Source organism: Phyllostomus hastatus, unplaced genomic scaffold, assembly GCF_019186645.2.
Source record: "Phyllostomus hastatus isolate PE091 unplaced genomic scaffold, TTU_PhHast_1.1 phas_contig_148, whole genome shotgun sequence".
Taxonomy (NCBI): Eukaryota; Metazoa; Chordata; class Mammalia; order Chiroptera; family Phyllostomidae; genus Phyllostomus; species Phyllostomus hastatus.
In genome coordinates this window covers 3,182,380-3,203,165 of record NW_025333607.1, presented here as the reverse complement: position 1 = coordinate 3,203,165, position 20,786 = coordinate 3,182,380, and the positions used below count along the sequence as shown (strand labels likewise).

The 20,786-nt window shown below is 44.8% G+C and overlaps 1 protein-coding gene across 5 annotated transcripts in view; it reads right to left on the bottom strand.

The window, feature by feature from the left end:
• The window catches only part of LYST (lysosomal trafficking regulator), a 163,201-nt gene that overhangs the window by 9,803 nt on the left and 132,612 nt on the right, over nucleotides 1–20,786 (bottom strand). For all 5 annotated transcript variants that reach the window (XM_045817016.1, XM_045817008.1, XM_045817029.1 and 2 more), the window contains 8 exons: nucleotides 20,407–20,473; nucleotides 18,767–18,923; nucleotides 16,380–16,520; nucleotides 13,515–13,732; nucleotides 9,955–10,185; nucleotides 7,765–7,954; nucleotides 4,648–4,784; nucleotides 1,673–1,771 (listed from right to left, as the gene is read on the bottom strand). In XM_045817016.1, coding sequence (XP_045672972.1) covers nucleotides 1,673–1,771; nucleotides 4,648–4,784; nucleotides 7,765–7,954; nucleotides 9,955–10,185; nucleotides 13,515–13,732; nucleotides 16,380–16,520; nucleotides 18,767–18,923; nucleotides 20,407–20,473 — 1,240 coding nt within the window. The remainder of the gene's footprint in view (nucleotides 1–1,672; nucleotides 1,772–4,647; nucleotides 4,785–7,764; nucleotides 7,955–9,954; nucleotides 10,186–13,514; nucleotides 13,733–16,379; nucleotides 16,521–18,766; nucleotides 18,924–20,406; nucleotides 20,474–20,786) is intronic.

The following is a 20,786-nucleotide window of genomic DNA, read 5'->3' as shown; positions in this document are numbered from 1 at the left end:
TATACCACAATTTACTTGAACATCCTGTATTGACAGACATTTACAATTGTTTCTACTTGTAAAAAATTATAGATACCGTAATTAAATTCTTCATGTATAAAGGTTTGATTTCTCCTCTGAATTCTCTCTTTAGAATACATGTCCAGCCCTGGCCGGGTGGCTCAGTGAGCTGGAGTGCCGTCCTGTGCACTGAAACGTTGCAGATGCCTCGGGTGTGGGTGTGACCCCCAGGCAGGATGTGGGGGGGGCAACCTACCAATGTGTTTCTCTCTGTCTCTCACCCCCTTTCTCTCTAAATTAAGAAAGCATATCCTGTGGTGAGAATTTAAAAAACATTTACATTTATTTATATATGCACAGATGCTCACATATGTGCACACAAACATGTGTGTGTGTTTCTGTCACTCCCTGGCCATGAACACCACTTATGGGGTGAACACAACATAGGGCCCTCGTGGTGGTGGTTGATAATTTTATAGATTTTGTGCTTTAAAATGACGGTGAGATTTCGGTTACTAGATGACTGATTCCCTGGTCGATCAGAAAGTAATTTCTATGGGTGGAACAGGAATCTTGTTCTCTCCCCTTCTTGAAACATTTTAATGGCTCCTTAGGCTATGCGACAGAAACAGTATTATGGTCATGTTAACACTCCAAGGATCATGGCAAAGAACCTTAACAAGGGTTCGAAGGGGAACAGACTTGGACAGAAGAGTTAAGGGGTATCAAACTCATTTCACCGGGGGCCACATCAGCCTTGCGGTTGCCTTCAAAGGGCCGAATGTAATTTCAGGGCTGTGTAAATGTAGCTACTCCTTAACTAGGGGCAAGGAGGTCAGTGCAGCCGCTGGGCAGAAACAAGGTGGAGGGCCGGGTTCGGCCCGCAGGCCTTGTGCTTGCCACCTGTGTAGAGGAACCTGGTGTCACCCTACACTAGGAATGCAGGTTTCACCGGGTAAAACATAATAATGCAGTGGGGAAAACTGTAATGGGAAGAAGGCACACAGAAAGTTCTAAATCAGAAGATTATTACTGAGTTATCACCCCAAGCTTGCCACGTATCCTCAATGGCACCACGAACAGTCAATTGGAGAAAGGAACAACAGTAAACTGCGATGTGTCTTTTTTCTTCACTAGTCTGTTTTAGAATTTAACTCAAGTCCTGGAGCTTCAGTAAATGGCTGAAAAATTTATTGCAGTATGTGGTAGAAATCAAGACGGGCTATGTGCATTTTGCTGTCATTTAATTCACCCAGAGGGTATAGCGATGTTGACCATTAAGGGTTCTAAGCTTTAAACGCTACAGAATCCTGAGGTTTATGCCTAAGCATTCAAGTTGACACCGAGAATACGGGCAACCAAGCACCAGGATGTGGAAAAGCCTAAGTATAAAACAAATCATAACTCAGGAAAATGTCTGTGACAGCAAAAAATAAGACCCTCACAGTTGCTGTCAACACTTGTTGTGATCTTACTAAGCCTAACACTGAAGAGTTAGGTATGTGACGTTTTACATTTTAAGAGCTTACGTGAAGAAAAGATTAAACTATAAAAGATTAAAGTACAAAAATGTTGAGTTGACCTTATATAAAATGAGTCATCCTGCATGAAGGTTTCCTCGAGCCCCCCCCAACACACAGCCCCCAGTGCCCCCACCGCCCAGGCCGGTTACCGTGCCGCTGGTCAGCCTGTTGGCGTAGGCCGTGATGACGCCGCACCTGCTCCCAGTGAACAGCTGGCAACTGTCAGGCACCCAGGCACAGCTGGTCACCTTTGGAAAAGGACAAATCAAAGACCAGCATGTTTACAAAGCATCAGAAACACTACTTTTCTGACAACTATTTAAAAAATACGTGATCGCAGAATTTGAGGTTAACGTTTTCCTTGAAATGATTAGAATGGTGCAAAGACAGAAAAGCAGAGTGTCCTGTAACTGTTTCCAAATTCAAACGTATTGCCATGCATCATATACGACTTAACAGTTTTCTGCGTGCACACACACACACACTCACACACTCACACACAGCCGTGTGTCCCTCAGACCCTTAAACAAAATGATCCAGGATGGACTAGATCTAAGGTTGAGTGTGCGTGATGTGTTTCAGTACTTGCTCGTTTTTTACTTTTATTTCTATTTTTTTTCTGTTTTTGGTGGGGAAACGGGACATACACACAGAGGTATTGCTTCTAGCAGTTCTAAAGATTGTTGAACAGGAGGAGGAAAGATTAACGTGGAGACAAAAATCTGGGGTTACTCTTTGGGGTTATAAACCCTTCGGTTCTGACCCTGGAGACATCATCCCAGGTGACACGTCCCCCACGTCCCCTCTCCCCCCGCTGGCCACATCCCACACGTCACTAAGAGGATGGAGGTCATCAGCCTCAGACGGCATCCTCTCCCCTCCTTTGAGCCTCAGACTGTCCCCGTGTCCTCCCCTGATTTCCCAGAGGGAGTCCGACCCACCTCACCCCCATGTTCCTCAGAACCCTTGTTGCCTCTTAGGATTTCAAACTGCCTTTTGCTGGAGTCTTCCCTGAGACCCACACATGTGTTCAAGTGTCTGCTCCCTTAAACACTGGCTTGCTTTGATCGTGGCCCTTCTGAACCATATAATCGTCCCAGTTCATTGGACCCAATCCCATCTTTGCATTTCTTTCTTCAATAGTCATAACTGATTGTGACGGCTGAATTTCATAATTTTTATTCGTTCTTAGAGGACTTTTGGAGAATAAAGAGAACATGTACTTAGTTATATATAGAATAAAACTCATTTTGTCTTGCAATTACCATATGGGTCTACTCAAATCTTTTATAAACCTAAGTTACATTATAAGATTTTAATCATTTTTCCTCTATCTTGAAACATTTTGCTATTTCATCATTCTAGGAATTATTTAATCTCTGCTCATCAATTATTCCTAGCTTTGCTAAAAAACAACAAACAAACAAAGCAAAATGGAAGAAAATGGAAGAGTGATGGGTCTCCCAGAAGGATAATGTCATATGTGGAATTGTCTTATTGGGTTCCTTAATGCAGTGTACAAAGAATGTTGTTTTCTTTTCAAGAAAGCATAAAAGGAGATTGGAGACACCAGTTCTGAAGTCTGCTTTTAGCTTTCATTGAACACATTCAGAAATACAGAATTTTCCATTTTTTACCAATAACAGAAAAGAGAAAAACATTTAAAGAAGAAGATGGCCACAGTTATGAAATCAGTCAGAAGACTACGACAAAGAGATGGCAGGACTCTAGCACCTGTGATGGAGAAGTTGGTCAGTGTGAGTCTCCATGTAATATCACGGATGATTTTTCTCAAGAACTAATGAGTCAACAATATATTTCTAAGGACAAAAATGAAATACAGTATTCTTGTCCAGTTACCGTATTTTGCCATGTATAATGCACACCCACATTTTTTGTGCATTATACACAGGATTATTATACCATTACTATACCCATGGTGTGTAACCATTATACCCATGTATCATGTGCATCCTTACTTTTCCCTCAAAAATGTGGGCAAATAAGTACGCATTATACGTGGCAAAATATGGTACTTGACTGAAATACTTTTATTACATAGTATCTTCCTAAAACAATCTGGACCATCCTGTTTTGCTAAAAGGACTTACGTGAATATTCTTTCATCTTTAATGATGTTGGTGTGGCAAACTTTACACAATAGAAATGATTTTGCAATGCTTAAATTCTTATCAAAATTTCTAATAAGCTTGTTTTTTGCTGTCCTTTACTGTTACTTTTGTTGACTGGTAAGACACATAACAAAAGGCTAACATGACATTTTTTTTCCAGTATATTAAGGGTCAAGTATAAAAGTCACTGCTCTCCCTTCTTTCACAGCCAAAAACTCCTCCCCAGGTTGTTCACTCCATCTCAAAGTGCTCAGGGAACGGGGATAACGGTCAGGCCCCAGGAACAGGCAGCAGGTGGAGGCAATGGAAATCCAAGAAGGGTAAGAGGACGTTGTGGAAACACAAAGAAAGAAGGCTCCACATACAATTTAGGAAGTTGTGGCAGTAATGTATATATACACACACATATTACATAGTCTTATAGTTTACAAAGTAACTTTTCACAAATGTTGGAAACATCCTTACAACAGCTTTATGAGCCGGTAGTGGGAGCACATCATCCTGTTTTTAAAGAGGAGGAAAGCAGCTCCGGTTTGGGAGGGGAAGTGGCTTTCCGGGGTGACACAGTAAATAACGAAGCTGGACATGAACTTGGATCACAGGGCTTTCGTTAGAGCCCGTGCTGTCCATGGCATAGTGATGCCTCCTGCCCGGTCCGTCTTCGGGAAAACCAGGTACAGAGGGTGACAAGGGCACATGGCAGGCGGACACTGAGAGGAACGCAATGCTGACTTTGTTCAACCCTGTGCCATCAGCTGACAGCTAAGATTATTACAAGGTCTCAAGGAGCTACAGGGTGGAAGACCCGTCTGGGGACACGGGCTGAGTGGCGGGGTTGGGATGTTGGTAAACAAGGCGCACGTCCAGCACCACCAGCTTCTCGATGGGACTCATCGCTGAATCCGAAAGACTGGCTGGTGGCTATCAGTCTGACTCCTCATTAAAGCATTGTATTTAATTATTGTTACAAAGCGCTGCATAAAGAAGTTTACCTGATACTGTTGTGAGCTTTGTATAAAGTTTATTGGAGGCTCGCTCTGCTTACTCTTCAACCTTAAAATGTTGTCCGCGTACCCCCAGCTCAGGATGGCCGACCACTGGATGTCTGTGCTGTTCATGCTTCTCACGCCTGGAGAGGAGGAGACGGCGCGTCAGACCACCGCTGCCAGTGGGACCCGGTGGTCCGCAGCCACAGGGTGAGGCTGCACACAGGAGCGCTCCAGCGCAAAGGCAGTCTTACACCCTAAGGCGGGCCAGTTTATGTGCGCTTTATTCCTTTAATGCTGATGGGATTCTTTTTCGTTCGTGTTGAGACACTTTTATAAAAGACAATAATAGTCAAGCTTACACTCTTTATGTTCTGCAGCAGTTTATTTTTGAAAAGAAGTGTGAACCAGATGCCGTATGAGTAACTCCCTGGATGCCCCCTAGATGACCCCTATAGCAGAGACTCAGCCCTGAGAAGGGACGACAGCCCTGCCAACCCCAGGACCACACTCAGCCCTTCTGCTAACGAGCTTCTGCTCTTTTCTCCTCCTTGCCTTTTTTTTTTTTTAACAATTTAGTTTTATGTCCTTTTGAGATAAAGATTTGGACATTTCGGTGTCCCCTTTCAGTACTATTCCTAATCCATGCTTTGTTGGAATGCTGAACGTAGCTCTGGCAGCATAAATGCTAGGACTGCTGAACACTTGGGATGCTTTACCCTCCTTAAGGAGAGAGAATGTGCTGCTTTTACCCCAGTGCCCAGCATGTAAAGGAATAAAACAAATATTTCTTAAGTGAACCAATAGCACATTGAAAATGCAATTCAGATATACTTCATTTTGTTAAGTATACCAGATGTTGACATCAGTTTTGCAATAAAGGAACTGGGAAATATGAAATAAAAGCTCCTCTAAACATAAGCTTCTGGGAAAGGAACCACATTTTCCACAGGTCTTAGGACCTCTCCAATTCTGCCAGAATGTTTGATAAGTGGTAGGTGCTCGATGGACCAAGTGTATTTAATAACTGTTCCCAGTTTCTCATTCCAGTAATACAAGATGCACCATCTTTTTTTTTAAATGAAAAATACACTTCTCCTTTGTCTGTTAGAACAGTGGATCGTAAATAGGAGTTTGCAAGACAACTGCTTTTCCAGCATGCACAGACTGGGACCCAAGCCCCAGAGATTCTGACGCAGTGTGTCTCAAATGGGATCCAAACTAACATATTTTCAAAAAAAGCAGCTGAGGCAATTCTGAGGCACAGTCAGTTTCCAAGTAACTGGCCTATCACTCCAACCGTCCCAGTTTAGTTGTTACATTGACCATGCATGTATAACTAAGCAAACCTACATAGCCAATTGAAAAGACAGTGCTCAACACTTTGCAGCTGCTAACATGACTCACCTTCCACCTGCTTTGCCCAAGGCTTCTGGGGAATGCCCATGTGGACTGCTGGGTGCAGGAGCGAACACCTGCGTGGACTGGGGGTGTGGGTGCAGCAAGGCATGTGCCTAGACTCTGGCCCCAGGTGTTCACAGTTCCACGGACATTTACTGAGCACTTAGAATGAGCCTGGCCAGTGCTAATCACTCCCCACACTATCTTACTTAATCCTCACAGTGAAGTACCCTGTGGGGTAACATCCTTTTGTTATTTCCTTTTATAGATCAAAAGCCAGGAGGTGGCTTTTCTCAAGGTTACACAGCATCGACTAGCAAAGTTAGGCCCTCCCTAGTCCACTTCCCTGACACACGTCGATTCTGGCAAACCCCGAGTACGTTCGGCAAGGAAACAGTGCAGTCCAAATGAACGTAGCTGTTAACAAGGGCATGCTAAAGGCTGTGGCTGAAGCAAATAAGATAGGCTGACAATTATATTTGACATATTTAAGTCCCATCATGCTTAGTGGTAACATCAACCTGTCCTCTCCTGCTCAACAGAGGTGGACTTTAATGCACTCTAATTTTTTAAAGGTAAATTGTTCACACATCTTAGTACTTTATAAGTATTATCAGTGGTAAATTACTTGCAACACACTGCACAGCTAATTGCAACATACTAGTGAGAATATACCACTGGTCTCAAAATAGTTACAATTACACAGATTTACCCTATCCTACTAATTCATGTCACATGGATGTAGTGGCATGCAGCCTCTCTCAGCTCTCACAACTATAAAGGCGGCCACTCATTTTACTACAGAATTAAGAGTGAGTTTGAAAGACCTGGGCCCTGCCAGTCTTAAACACGTCCTTCACGTGATGGGTGTCCAGCAAGGGTCCCAGCACCCCCAGGTTGCAGGGCTATGTGCAGTGGGAGGCCGTAGGGACCCCGAGGAGCATGGTGTATACACAATGCTAATGTGATTGCTTAAGAGGCATCCAACCCAGGCCGCACACGGGCGTCCAGGCAAACCTGCATGGACCTGATGTGAACAGACAGACAAGTGTCCCCTATCATTCACTGCAGGGCCCAAAGCCCGCACCTCGAGACTAGGGAGCGCTCTGCTGCACTTAGGGAAGTGGTTAATTGGGACGGGCTGAGGGATGACTTGAGTGGGAATGCCCAGGTTTCCAGGGAACTCGGTGACACTTAGGAACATGGAGAGAGCCTCTGGTGTCCAGAACGTGAGAGCATGTGGCTTTCAGTGTCAGCACCTAGAGGGGGAGGAAGGAGCGCTTTCCAGGCCCGAGTGCTTTTAAGCCCTCCTCCACGGTGCTCGTGACGGCCTTGCTTTGTTCGGTGTGACTCCAGTGACTGAACCTCCAGGCCCGGGTCTGCTGGTCAGATGAGTCTGTCTGCTCTGGGGTTCAAGGGCCTCAAAGTGAACGTTTCCACCCAAGTAGCCACTAGTGGCGTTTTCATCTTGTGAGCAGAACCATCTACTCCTATCCCCTTCCAACCCCTTCCAACGGCACTGCAGTTAACTCCCATTTGTTTCATGTAGTATGTTTTAATTCCTAAATTGTACTGACCACAAATAACCACAGATTTGAGCAGCTTTCGCCAAAGACTCAGAAAGCTTAGGAAAAAAACAACCCCAAAATAGCAGCAGAGGTGATCTGGAAAGACTCAGATCTCATGACAGATACCAGAGTGATTTTCATTGTTCTAGTTTACCTTGTTCTTTGCTGTAGGTCATCAGGAGGCAGAAATTTCGGGACAAACCGCAGATGGCTCTGGTGGGCAGAGCCTGGAGGGAAGCAAGCCTCTCTCCGTGGGGCTGGCTGAAGCAGACCACAGGCATGGCGGCGCTCGGGGAGCCCACGTACTCCCCCCACTTCAAGCCTCTTATCCATGACAAAGGACTCTAAAACCAAAATAAAAAACGTGTTTTTTTAAAGGCAGTAAATATAGAATTACTTCTAATTTAAATTCTAAATAAAGTATGAGAAAGCAACCGGAGGGAAAGCCCATCATAGGCAAGGATTACTGTATACTTTCTGCTTCCCGCACACTTAGCAGACAGAAGGGCGGGTTCCTGCAGACAGAAGGCCCTAAGCCAGGGGCGTCAAACTCATTTTCACCGGGGGCCACATCAGCCTTGCGGTTCCCTTTAAAGGGCTGAATGTAATTTCAACTCCTTAACAGTTGAGGCGTAGTTACATTTATACGCTCCTAAAATTATTTTGGCCCTTTGAAGGCAACTGTGAGGCTGATGTGGCCCCCAGTGAAAATGAGTTTGACCTCCCTGGCTTAGGGCCTTTCTACTTCACACAATGAGCAAGAAGTATACTAGTGAATTAAATGGCATTTGCTACTTTTTAGAGATATACCATTAAATTACTTTGCCATGTTAAAAGTCATAGATTCTAGTTTAAAAGAATAACCTTGGCAATGACAATGATTAAAATAACTTGTAAGCCTTCAAATTCTTCCGAGTTAAATTGACAAACACAAAACAGAAAATATAGCTCTTGAACTTCGACCAAGATGGAGGTGTAGGTAGATACACTCTTGTCTCCTCTCACAACCAAAAGGACAACAAATTTAAAAACAAAAAAAAAAAACAACCAGAAATGCCAGAAAATCGAACTGTGTGAAAGTCTGACAACCAAGGAGTTAAAGAAGAAATAATTCATCCAGACTGGTAGTATGGGCAGCCAGCTGGAGAGGACTGGCGGCCAGGCAGCAGCTGGAGGAATGGGGCAGGCAAGGCGGTGGCTGGCAGACCAGGTGGTCCCACATTTGCAGGTGGATAAACCAGGAGGAACAACTAGGGAGCAAAACAGATGGCCCAACCCAGGGCTCCAATGCAGGGAAATAAAGCCTCCAACTTCTGACTGAAAAAACCTGTGGGGGTTGTGGTGGCAGGAGAAACTCCTAGCCTTGCAGGAGAGTTTGTTGGAGAGACCCACAGCATCCTAGAATGTACACAAACCTACCCACCTGGGAATCAGCACCAGAAGGGCCCAATTTACTTGTGGGTAGTGGGAGAGAAGTGATTAAAAGTGGGGATCTGGTTTTAGCAAAACAGCATTGTCTATCATATTGATATTTTAAATTTGAATTTTATTGGTTGTGTAATTTTGTTTGCATTTAACTTGCAAACTAGATCTATCTGAGCATAAAGAATTTCCATTAGTGTTCTATTTGTGTTCTACATTTGGTGTATTAAAGTAGTATTAACAAAACAATTGTCAAAACAAGGTCTGTGAAGACCGTTTTCTCTTAAAATGGGTCACATATCAGAGTTTGAGATATGCCTCCCATCTTATGCTACTTTTGTAATGAAGAATTCAGTTGAATTAATTTGACTATTAAGGATTTCTTTCTTTATTTTTCTATTCCAAAGTAAAAGTTATACCTACTTCCTACTTTAAGAGGCAATACTTTTTATCATTGCCATCTGGGGAGGCCAAGGAATAGGTGATGTACCTGTTCATCGGAAACCCAAACCTTCACACCTGTAGCCAGGACCTTTGGTGGGAGGTGGTCGCCATGACCCTGCCCCACATGTGGGCACCGGCACACCCACGTGCAAACAAACAGTCTCCAGTCCTGGATGGTGCCTCTCCTCTCTTTGCAGTTTCCTGTCCCTGCCTTATGAGGCTTTCCCTGGTAGTGACCCTCAGAGGTCCCTTTGTGACCTGGCCTCCCCCAAGCACTCTCTTCAGATCACTAAACCAGCATTTGCTACACACAGAACACCGCTGGTAACTGCAGGTACGTGTGCTCGCTGGCTGGCACGGACACCTCCAGGTTGGGACCATGCTGTTCATGTGGGACCCCTAGGGCCTGCGCCAGGGCCTCGCTTCTCGGCAGGGGAATCAGTTTCTGCCGAATTTGGCTGCAATCCACATGACGTACCGGATAGGTAATTTCCTTGACTTGTTCTCGGGTTTCCCTGAAAGCGAACTGCACTAACAGCCCCACGGCCACAGGAAGCTCTCCTTCGATGTTGAGCTTGGACCCAGGTCTGCTCAGGTGAGCCGACTGGAAGAGCTGACGAGGGGTCTGGCCGTAGGTTTTGATCATGGTTTCCAGAGCTCGTCTCTGCACCGGGTCTTCAACTGCAGAGACGTCCATTCCAAAATACGTCTGAAAGGTAAAGGGGAAGGGAATCAGAGGTTTGTAAAAAGCAAGACCGGCACCAAAGAGGAAGCCACACGGAGCACTGTTCTCTAGGTCAGGGTCAGCTCTTCTGTTTCAGATGGAAATGCTTTTGACAGGTTCATAATCATTAATGGACTTACTGAGATTAGAAACTGATGTTTCTGAAGGGATGGGCAAAAATACTGTATCTTTTTAAAAAAAGATTAAAAAATTTTATTTTCAGAGAGAGGGGAAGGGAGGGAGAAAGAGAAGAAGATAAACATCAATGTGCAAGAGAAGCATCAGTTGGTTGCACGCCCTCAGCGGGGAACCTGTCCCACAACCCAGGCATGTGCCCTGACCGGGAATTGAACTGGCAACCTGTAGGCTCACAGGCCAGTGCTCAATCCACTGGGTCACACCAGCCAGGGCCAAAAATACTGTATCTTGATTGATTGGTGCTGATCAGGTATGTTTATAAAATTGTGAGTTTTACTTTAATATCAGAGAATAGCATGAGACTTCTAACGCTAAATTATAGAAAAAGTCATTGTCCAAAGCGATATATAGGGAAAGGAGAAAATGAAATTAACATACAATATTGGCAAGTTCAAGAGAGTGCTCTTTGGGTTCTAATGAAAACTGTGAGTGAACTGAGAGAGCAGAGAGGAGGTCCCAGGCTCTTTAGTGGGAAGGTGTCCGTGCCCCAGCTGTGGGCACAGACTTCTTTACTTCCAAAGCCGCCGTCAGCAGCTGGGACAGGTCCGTCTCAGGGTCTGTGCAAACCCGCTTGCACAATTCACCGTTCAGCACTGCCATCAGCCATGGCAAATTTCCTGTACATATCTGGTATCCTACTTCTGCAAGTACCAAAATACAATCTCACAGATCCTTCAGAAGGTAAAGAGTCCTCAGCACTGCCCCCTCCCGACACCACTCCTAGCCAACCCCTTGTTACAAATGCCCATCGGAGCAGGGTGGCTCTTCACAGCTGCTTGACCGCACTGAGTGCAAAGAGCAAAGGACGGTCGGAGCCATCCTTGAGACAGAACTCCTCTCTCTTTATTTTACAATAGTGCTTCTTTACGTTCTGTGGTGTCAGTTCCTACGGGAATCCATAGATCAGTGCGTGATGAACCGATGTCAAAAGGCAACCCTACATTTGTTTTAAATTACCATATATCTGTACTTGATCCATATTTGTGGGTTGGTGTTATGGTCCTCGTTCTGCTACCTTGCCTGTTTAGGTGCATAGGGACACTAGCTGCTTGCCCGAGGTCACACACAGAGTGTCAGGGTCACGAAGGGAGAGTGTGGAGTCCATGCTGGACTCAGAGGCTGGGCGTGTGCTCGCTGCACAGTTTTGCTCCTTGAACTGAATTTCATAAACTTCCTAGAGCAATGGCATAAACTGTTCCCTTTAAAGTTCTAAATCCCCAAAGAATCAGTGGGAAAAATTCTAGGACGACTGAAATTGTGTGGTGTATTTCAGCATGCAGATACTGTTAACTTGAGAATGACTGAAAAGACGGGGCAGGGTTAGAGACACCGAGTGGTCGGAGGTTAATGTCAGAATTCCTAATTGTCCTTAAAATTACATTTTAGATCAAATATGAAGTTCAAAAATTACACCCGAAGCCTTGCCTTTATTTTATTCTACTCGTATTTCTAAAACTAGTATTCGTCAGTCAACCTGTGTGATTCCCCCTTTCCAGAACCGTTTGTCACGGTGTTTGCCTTCTATTACAGTCATCGGAAACCTGTCTTGTCCTCTCTTCCACACCTTAGTTCTCTTAGGCTTTAATTTTCTATTACCTTAGAGGCACTTCAAATAAGCATTGAGCCAAATGGACTACAGAGATTTTTATTTCGAAACTACTCTTCAGGAATGCTCTCCTGGTATAAGCAGGCCCAGACTCAGAGCATCACTGGAGGTTCTAGGCGTGCATTTCGGCTGCGTTTGCTGGAAACACTGATGAATCTACACAGAAAATCACACCCGAAGGGGAAGTACAAGTCCAACCTGATTCCACAGCCCAATTTCAAAGTCAGGTAAATAAAGAAGCTGAATGTCAAGGCAGTGGATTAATGGTTTATCTGTTGTACCTGCTGTCTTTGAGTAGCCATGAGGCAACACCAGGAAATAGCTTTCTCCTTTTAATTAGTCCTTTGACCCCTCACTCCTTGAAGAATCTCCTTTGAGAGGCCTCATCTGGATTCCACTCCCGCTTTCCCTGCTTTTCCTCCCCAGGGCAAAATAAATGTTTCCTGAATATGCACATTTTTGGTAGCTTATCTAAAAACCTCGAGAAGGCTAGGTGCAAGTGTACCAGCGCTCCTTCTAGCAACTTATCTTAAGGAAACAAAGACGCACAGAAGAACCTCAGGAGTACAAATTTTAGGAGCAAACAAATACTAACTACACACCCAGCAATGGGTGATTGGTTAAACAAATTACCGTCTAGCCATACTTGGGGACAGTGAGCAGTGTTAACGGTATATGACTGGAATGACACAGAAAAAGTCTAGAGGGTGGTTCTGGTGTTTATCTCTGGATGGCCCTATCAATGCTGGTTTTTGGATTTCTTCCCTTTGCAGTCTGTATCCTGCACGTTTTCCTAACGAGGCACAGATCCTGGTTCTGCAGTCAGTAAAAAGGACGCCACATTAAGACAGAGTGTGCCCACAGGACAGCGTGTCCACAGGAGCTCCCGTGACAGGCCTGAGTGGCTCTCTGTGGAGGGGACCTGCTCGCAAGGCTGGCCCTGGCTGGGTGTGGGAACACGGGTCTCAGAAGAGCTCCCACCACCTCTAACTAACAGGGTGGCTCCCTGCGCAGAAATGGTCTGCACCCACAGTGTGGGTGGTGCCGAACACCTGATTTCCTTCTGGGAGCCCAGAAGTTCAGTAGATGTGAGAGAGGGGCCGAATGAGCAGCCCCCGGTCAGAACCCTGGGCGTTGAGTCGCTGAGTGTCCCTGGTAGGACATCACATGCATTGTCACCATCTGCAGAGGAGGAGGTGTGTTCTTGTGATTCCCTGGAGGAGGGTCTTGGAAGTTTGCCCATGCCACTGTAATAACCTTAGTTGTTAAGTCTGACTATGTGCTGAGTGAGTCCTTAACTCCTCATCCAACCTCGGGACGGTCCTGGGAAACCCCGACGGATAGTATTGTGGTTATTTTTATGGAGGGGAAATATAAAACCTAGAAAACCTTGGGTAACAGTTTCATGTCATTGCCAATTCTCTTTGATAACTTCTGTGAAACCAGCTGACCTTTAAACATTCAGGTTCTACCTTACATAAATGTGGATGACTTTAAAAGAGTTGCTTACGGCAGGATGAAAGACATTGATGGCCTGAACGGAAGCCTTCCCTTTTTGCTTGTACCCGAACACCAAGTCAATCCACTGGCAGATGTTCTGGGACACGTGCTCAGACTCCAGGGCCTGCCGGTGGATGAGGATAAAAAGGCGAGGGTCGTTGCGTGCCCACGGCGGGAGGTTGACGTGATTCACCCGTTCACCGTTCTGACGCACACCAAAATCAAAACCTAAAAAACAAGACTGATATTACTGTTTATCTTCCCCAAAGCATGCCTCGTGTGGCCCACCAAGCAGGCCTTGGGAGTTCACAGAAATAGCTGCTGAATGCTAGAAGCAGGAGGAGGGGCAGCAAGGAGGACAGCCACCCCGTGGCTCATCCACTCGCCTCACTGCAACCGCATGGCTCAGTGCTGTTCTAATCAACCTGCAGATCTTTCCGTTTTGTCCTTGTCACTTTTTATCACAGCAAAGAAAAAGCAGAAAATCACCGCCCACTGATTCCAATATCCACGAATCAAATCTCCAAATGCAGTAAGTGCTTCAGTATCTATTTAACTGTCAGCTTGATTAAAAATAAACCAAGACTTGTATAAGCATTTCTGAATTAGTGGTGCTAACGATAAATTTAAGACTACTTATATTTAGTAAGCATTAGCATTTTGTAGTTAAAAAACCAAGCTAAGCAAAGCATACATATTCCTAGAATGAGTATCTTAGTCTGTGAACTTGACGGAAAGCCCACAGGTCTGCTCTGACTTCATTACTACCAAGCATCATATGGACGGACAACAAATTACCCAACACACCAAATAACAGATTCTTCTGTGACATTAAGGAGCAGTTATCTACCGTAATTGTCTCATCAGTCACCTGGTATAAACAAAAGTCTCAGAAACGATTTTAAAGAGGTGTCCTAAAAGAAATGGTGCCTTCGAACAGAAATATGTTCTGTGCTTCCTTTCATGAACAGAAGATCTGAACACCATGACAGGAAAAAAATGAAAAAGGGCCTCTTAAAGGGGGATTGCTCTTCATATCAAATTAAGTTGCTGCCTGCCTACGTGTTGATCTGGTAAAAGAAGTAGAAGGATCGTCCTCAGTTTTGGCGGTACTTTGAAAGGATGTGACGTGAAATACAAACCACAGAGTATATAAAATGAACACAGTGGGGGGGTCATCCTGCGGACAGTGGTAGGCAGGGCGCTCCAGGACAGATGGCTCAGCACCCCAAGCTCTATGTGGGTGCCTCCAGAGACGCAGCAGGGTTTACTGGTTTGACGCCAGCGAATGAGCATCTGGGGGCTGAGCAGCAGGGCGTCTCTGTGAACTCACGTCATCCTTAACGTTCAGGTGTTCTGGGGACACAGCACAGAGGTGGACACTCTTCCCCCAGAAATGACTGGAGGCACAATGACAGGCTCTATAGGGATGCTGGTGGGGGGACATGATGTCCATTACAGCAAACTGTGTTGTCCAAAAACGGCAATAACAACACTCTCTGTCTTGCATGCTCTCCAGAACCTTCTACACTTCCATCAGGTGGGCCACGCTCCTCCTCCTGAATGTGGGCAGGCACTGTGACAGCCTCAGCAAACTGAGCGCAGGGAAGGGCGTTGCGTGACCGCTACAGCTAGCTTGGAAAAGGCCATGCAGCTTCCGCTCACCTCTCTTAGGAACTCGCCTTCGGCCCCCGAGTTGCCAGGGGCAGGGTACTGGAGGCTGCTCTGCTGTGAGGAAGCGCGTGCACGTCCACGCGGAGACCACATGGAAGAGCAGGGGCCCTCCATGAAGAGAGAGACGCCTGCCCGCCTGCCCGCTTCCTGCTGCTCTGTTCCCCTGGCTGTTTCAGCTCCTGCCAATCTGAATGCAACTGCCTGAGAGACCCTGGGCCAAACCAGAAAACCACCTGGCCGAGCCGTTCCTGAGTTTCGGAATGGTAAAGACTGTGATCGATGTATTGTTTTGAGCCACTAAGTGTTGGGGCCATTTGTCATGCAGCGATAGAAACTGGAACTGAAACACGAGAAACGACAGGCTGAGAGGACAGGCGGTAGGTTTAAGCAGCAGCCCCAAAGTGACAGCCACCAGGCAGGGCCCGGAACTGCAGGTGCCGGTTTCACTGGGGCATCTGTCACGTGGGCAACACCAGGAAACACACCCCAGCGACTTGGGATGGAGATTAATGATTCTCCAAACAACTCCAGACAGGCCAGCAAGTTTAGAATGAAATTCTACGGTAATTTGCCCGACACTAACTTCTCTAAAGATATAATTCTCAATTTCATATATTCCTAAAGGTCACATAAAAATATGAAATTAAGCAATGTAGAAAACAACCCAAAATAACTCTCACAAGGTTAACTGATCTTCTGCTAAAGAGCAGGCAAGGTAGGCCAAGACTGTCGGTCACTGGCATCACACAAAATTTGGTTTTGTCCTCTAGGATTCCTTTTCATTATTAGATGTTTTTGGTTACAGTGTTTTATTTATAACTCAATCACTCCCCACCAAATTCACTGAGATTTTGGTTAATTTACATTGTGTTTACAATAAATTCATGACTTTTTTAAAAAATGAGCATGCTGTAACCTTTATAATCAGAAAAAACAAAGCAATTTCTATAACAAGATTAAAATATATGTTTACAAATACTTTTAGTAGTTCAAAGTTATAGTTTTTCAGATATATTTGGTTCTAGAAAATATTTAAAACCCTCAAGCTCGCTTGGAAATAAAATTATATACTTAATAAAGGTATTTTTCTTTTTTATGGACTTAACTTTTAAGACTCAGAAAAGCTGTTTTTATTTTTAGAAAATTATAACATAAGTACAAATGCTCAGAAAAATATGCCAGAGGTGATTCATTGTCACACCTTCTCGGTTGACTAAGAACTCGGGGAGGTAGAAGAACTCTGGGATGAGCTCCTTCACATCGGTCATGGATTCGAAGGATGAGAGGCGCCAGGTGGTATTCATGGAATGAAAGGTTCTGTCTGGAATGTCAAAGCTTTGATCTACGAAGAAATACAAATAATAATTAAGACACAAACACCTGATTCCATGTGAAGCCTGTCACAATTTATTTTTGCTACTTCAGAAAGGTCCAAATGATGTTCATTTTCTTTATCCATAGTTTAAAAAAGGTTACTTATTTATTCTTGGAAATAAGTATTTCTATACAAAATTTGAGACCATATTATATTATATTATTTAAGATATATATTGTTTTCATAATACATAAAACTAGATTAATTTATATCATTTGTTTAATTGATGACTCTCTACTCAAGTAGGATAAAAGTTCCATAAAAGCAGGGATCTGGGGTGTTATCTACACCTAGCACATACTAGGGATTCAATACCTATTTATTGAATGAATGAAATAATAAGGAAGTAAAATTAAAGTTCGAGTGGATAAAATAGCTTTTTCCCCATCAGGAAGCAAAACTATTCTTTTACCCCGAATTGTTCACACCACTTTTCCTTTTTTCTTTTTTTTTGGGGGTGGGGGCGAGAGACACTGCTTTCAGATGTTCTAACTCCCTCCTTTGCTAAGGCTTCCTGGTGCAGATTTTCTGCTGTGAGATTTTGTGAATCATCCAGAGCTGAGTTTTGGCTCTCCTCTCTCTGTCCACAGCTATCAGGCTGTCTAGCCCCAGGGCAGGCCTGGGGCATGAAATGCACCAAAGGCGGCCCCTGGAAACAGCAGTGTGGATGCTCCTTCGGACCCATGTAGTTCCATCTAAAACTCCCCTGCACTTGCTGAAATTTGAGCACATTTTTTCATTTGGAAACTGTCGTGGATGACTCTCAGCATCAAGCCAGCAAATTTTGTTGAGACGATGTGCTAATTTCTTCCCCACGCCGAAGCCGCTCTCTGAGCACAGTCCCTAACACTTTTATTACTTTCTTATCTAGCCCGTGGGCCCTGCCTGGCCACTACTTAAAAGGTTTACAAATACTTCCTTCTCCTCAGAAAGCAGGGTGGGCCACTTGAAGAAATACTTGCTAACTCACTTAGGAAAAAAAGTTATCAGTCTAAATGGATTGCAGACAACTTTGAAACAATTCTTGGGCGGGGCGGGGGGGGGGTGCGGGTAGGGGTGTGTAGTGGAGTCCCAGCATCCGGCGTGGATGCAGGGAACTCTGGGATGGGACAAGACAAGCACAATGGTTCCGTTACACACTGGACAGCTCTCAAACCACATCCAAAGAATTCTTTCTCTATTCTGACTGCCGCTTTTTAATAAAGGCATTCACAGATCAAAGCATGTCCAGAAAGACAATTGGAAGAGTGACAAGTTTGAAAACCAGAGCTGAAAAGGATGGCTTAAACTTGGGCTTGAAGACCCTTTACTAAGTACAGAGCCGTCCTGTTCATTTTTGAGTCCCTGGCAGCAGCGGGATAAGACCTTGCACACAGGAGCCTCTCGGCCTGATGTCAAGTTAACTAAGGATAATTAGCCCAGGACAAACAAGACCGAGCAGGAGAAAGGGGTCAGGGCAATACTCTGCAAATATTTAAACAGCTGTCCGGTGGAACATTTGTTCTGTGTACCTACAGAGGGACAAACATAAGAAAGCCCTTTTTATAGACCACAAAAAGATTTCTTCCTCCAAGAGGTTGCACATGAGGAAAAATATATAAAGACGTAAATGAACGGATAATGATTGTTCTACAAAGGACTGTGGGTGCAGGAAAAACAACTACTGACCTAACACCACGGTTCTCACTAGAACTGACAGGAGAGAGTGTCCCTGTTTGCACACAAATCAACTCACCTCGCTCTAACCATCTATCTTCAGGCCCGCAGGCTGCCACTCAGAACTCAGAGGTAGAGGACTATTACTGGCAAGTTACTATGGTGAAGGTGGCAGTGTGGCGCTCCTATCATTTATTTAGGAGTCATTATAATAAATCACAATAATGTATTTCCCTTTAGGGTTCAAAGATAACTGATCTGAAATAATTACTAAGTTGAACATCTTTAAAATGTGAATTGCTTACACTTTTAAAGGAGTAAATTTTACGGTATGTGAATTACATCTCACTTTTTAAAAGTGAACTGTATTTTATGAATTTAGACATGTTTAATTTGAAGCTAAAATTTGAGACATTAGCAAGCTGATTTGGCCCACTGCAGGTGTTTTGAAGAGAATTTTGTCTTAAGCAGACTTCTTTTTCCTGTGGTTTGATTGGTCTGAGGCCTCCTCGGGAAGGCAGCCACATTTGCTCTCAGCAGTTGGGACACAGCCTCACCTTGATAGGCCAGGAACATCCTGGTGAAGGGCGGCATCCGGACCAGGAAGTGCAGCACCGTGCCGCTGTTGGAGTAGTGGGAGCCGTAGTGGTAGGGCTGCACGGGCGGCAGCGGGTCGTCCTCCCTGGCCCCTTTGCGGTACTCCTCCTCCAAGTACTGACAGACACAGGGAACCCAGAGAATTCAGCCGGTGAGCTCCAGACAATGCTGGAAAAGCCTCCCTCCTTGGCTTTACCCCATCCTTCCCTACCAGTCCTGTGACCCCGTTCTCTGTGGCTGCTGTCCCCTCAGCCACCTTGACCGTCCGGGTGTCTGCCTGGGTGCCCCACGGAGGCCTGCCACCGGGAGGCATCTTCCAGGTTGCACCTGCCCCACTCCCAGCTCTGGCCCCAGCTAAGGTCTCCTCCTGTCTCAGCTGATCAAGCAGCTCCCGTTGCCAGGGATGCCTGCGCCCTAACAGCAGGACTCAGAGGTGATGCTCTGTTCTGCAGGGCAGAGCTTCTCTAGCAGAGAGATGCAACAGAAATGGAAAATCTGTATCACGACTGGATTTCTGGCTGTAACATCTTGCGGCTGTTTGGCAGGGTAGTTACACAGAGATAAATAATACAGAGACTCTTCACGACTCCTATCTTCCCGTCACGAAGTGGGAGGCCCAACTACATGTTTAATATCTGTCACTATTCTCATCTCCCACAGCGCCTGCCTGGCTCTGATAGCAAAGTCGTGCGACAGTGATTTTTCTGGAGTCACATCTCCGTGACCCCCACAGCACCGCCCCATTTTCCCTGCAGAGCAGCAGGAAGCAGGGGCAGTTATAAGGTGCTTGGAGAGAACTTTCTAAATCCTGACATGATAAAGTGGTGAATGTGAGAAAACTGCTTCAGCTGTTTCTAACTGGATACTGTTGTGAAGAATGCAACACGTTACTAATGAGTTTACTTGAACTTCAAACAGAATTTCATTAATTTTAATTTCACAGGAATAGGTCATTCCTTTCTATTTTTAAATTTTAAAATCTGGTAAATTTCTGCTAATAAAGCAATGCATAATTGACCAACTATGAATAATAAGGGATTATGGTGCATCATAAGTATACTGATAGTGTTACAGAAATAACACTCGGGGACCATGTGTCCCTGGAAATCTGTGATTTTTATAAGGAGTATAGTTATTTATGTATTTCAGTATCACAATGGATCACTAGCTTCCAATTTATGCCACTACAAGTGTACTTCTTTTTCTGGGCAAAATGTCTTCAGAGAATTGAGACACAGTAATATTCAAAATCATGTAAAGATTTCCAGTTGTCTGTCAATTAAAGCACAGGAAGTGAAAAACAAAATCAACACTATAAATTTAAAATTGATAAACACAAGTCTACAAAACAAAGCTCCAGTTTTCATTTATCAAAAAAGAAAAAAAACTACCTGGCTGGCATAGCTCAGTGGATTGAGCGCAGGCTGCGAACCAAAGTGTTGCAGGTCTGATTCCCAGTCAGGGCACATGCCTGAGTTGCAGGCCATGACCCCCAGCAACCGCACATTGATGTTTCTCTCTCTCTCTCTTTCTCCCTCCCTTCCCTCTCTCAAAATAAATAAATAAAATCTTTAAAAAAAAGAGGAAAAACTGAACCTACCTTATATGTGTCCACGTAACGATCTTCCTTTTCTTTATACTGCACAGCTATGGGCTTGGAGAGAGTTCTGCAAAGGGAGACATGATGGGAAATGCTGTCAGGGTTAAGCTGCCTGGATGTGTGCGTCATTCAGACAGACCAGTGGTCAACAGAATACTTGGCCCTTCCTTAGCTTAGTGCTCACACATGTTGCTTTGCAACTGACAGTCACCATTCAAAACTAAGATTTCATAACCTGTTAGGGCGGCATTTTCTAAACAGATCCACGCAGGTACTAGGAACTACTGACTTACGAATAACCACAGCAAGAACCGCACTGCTATCCCTCTTCTCCCGGCTTTGTCCTCTTCATCCAGAACCATGATGGGTGCTGCGCGTGG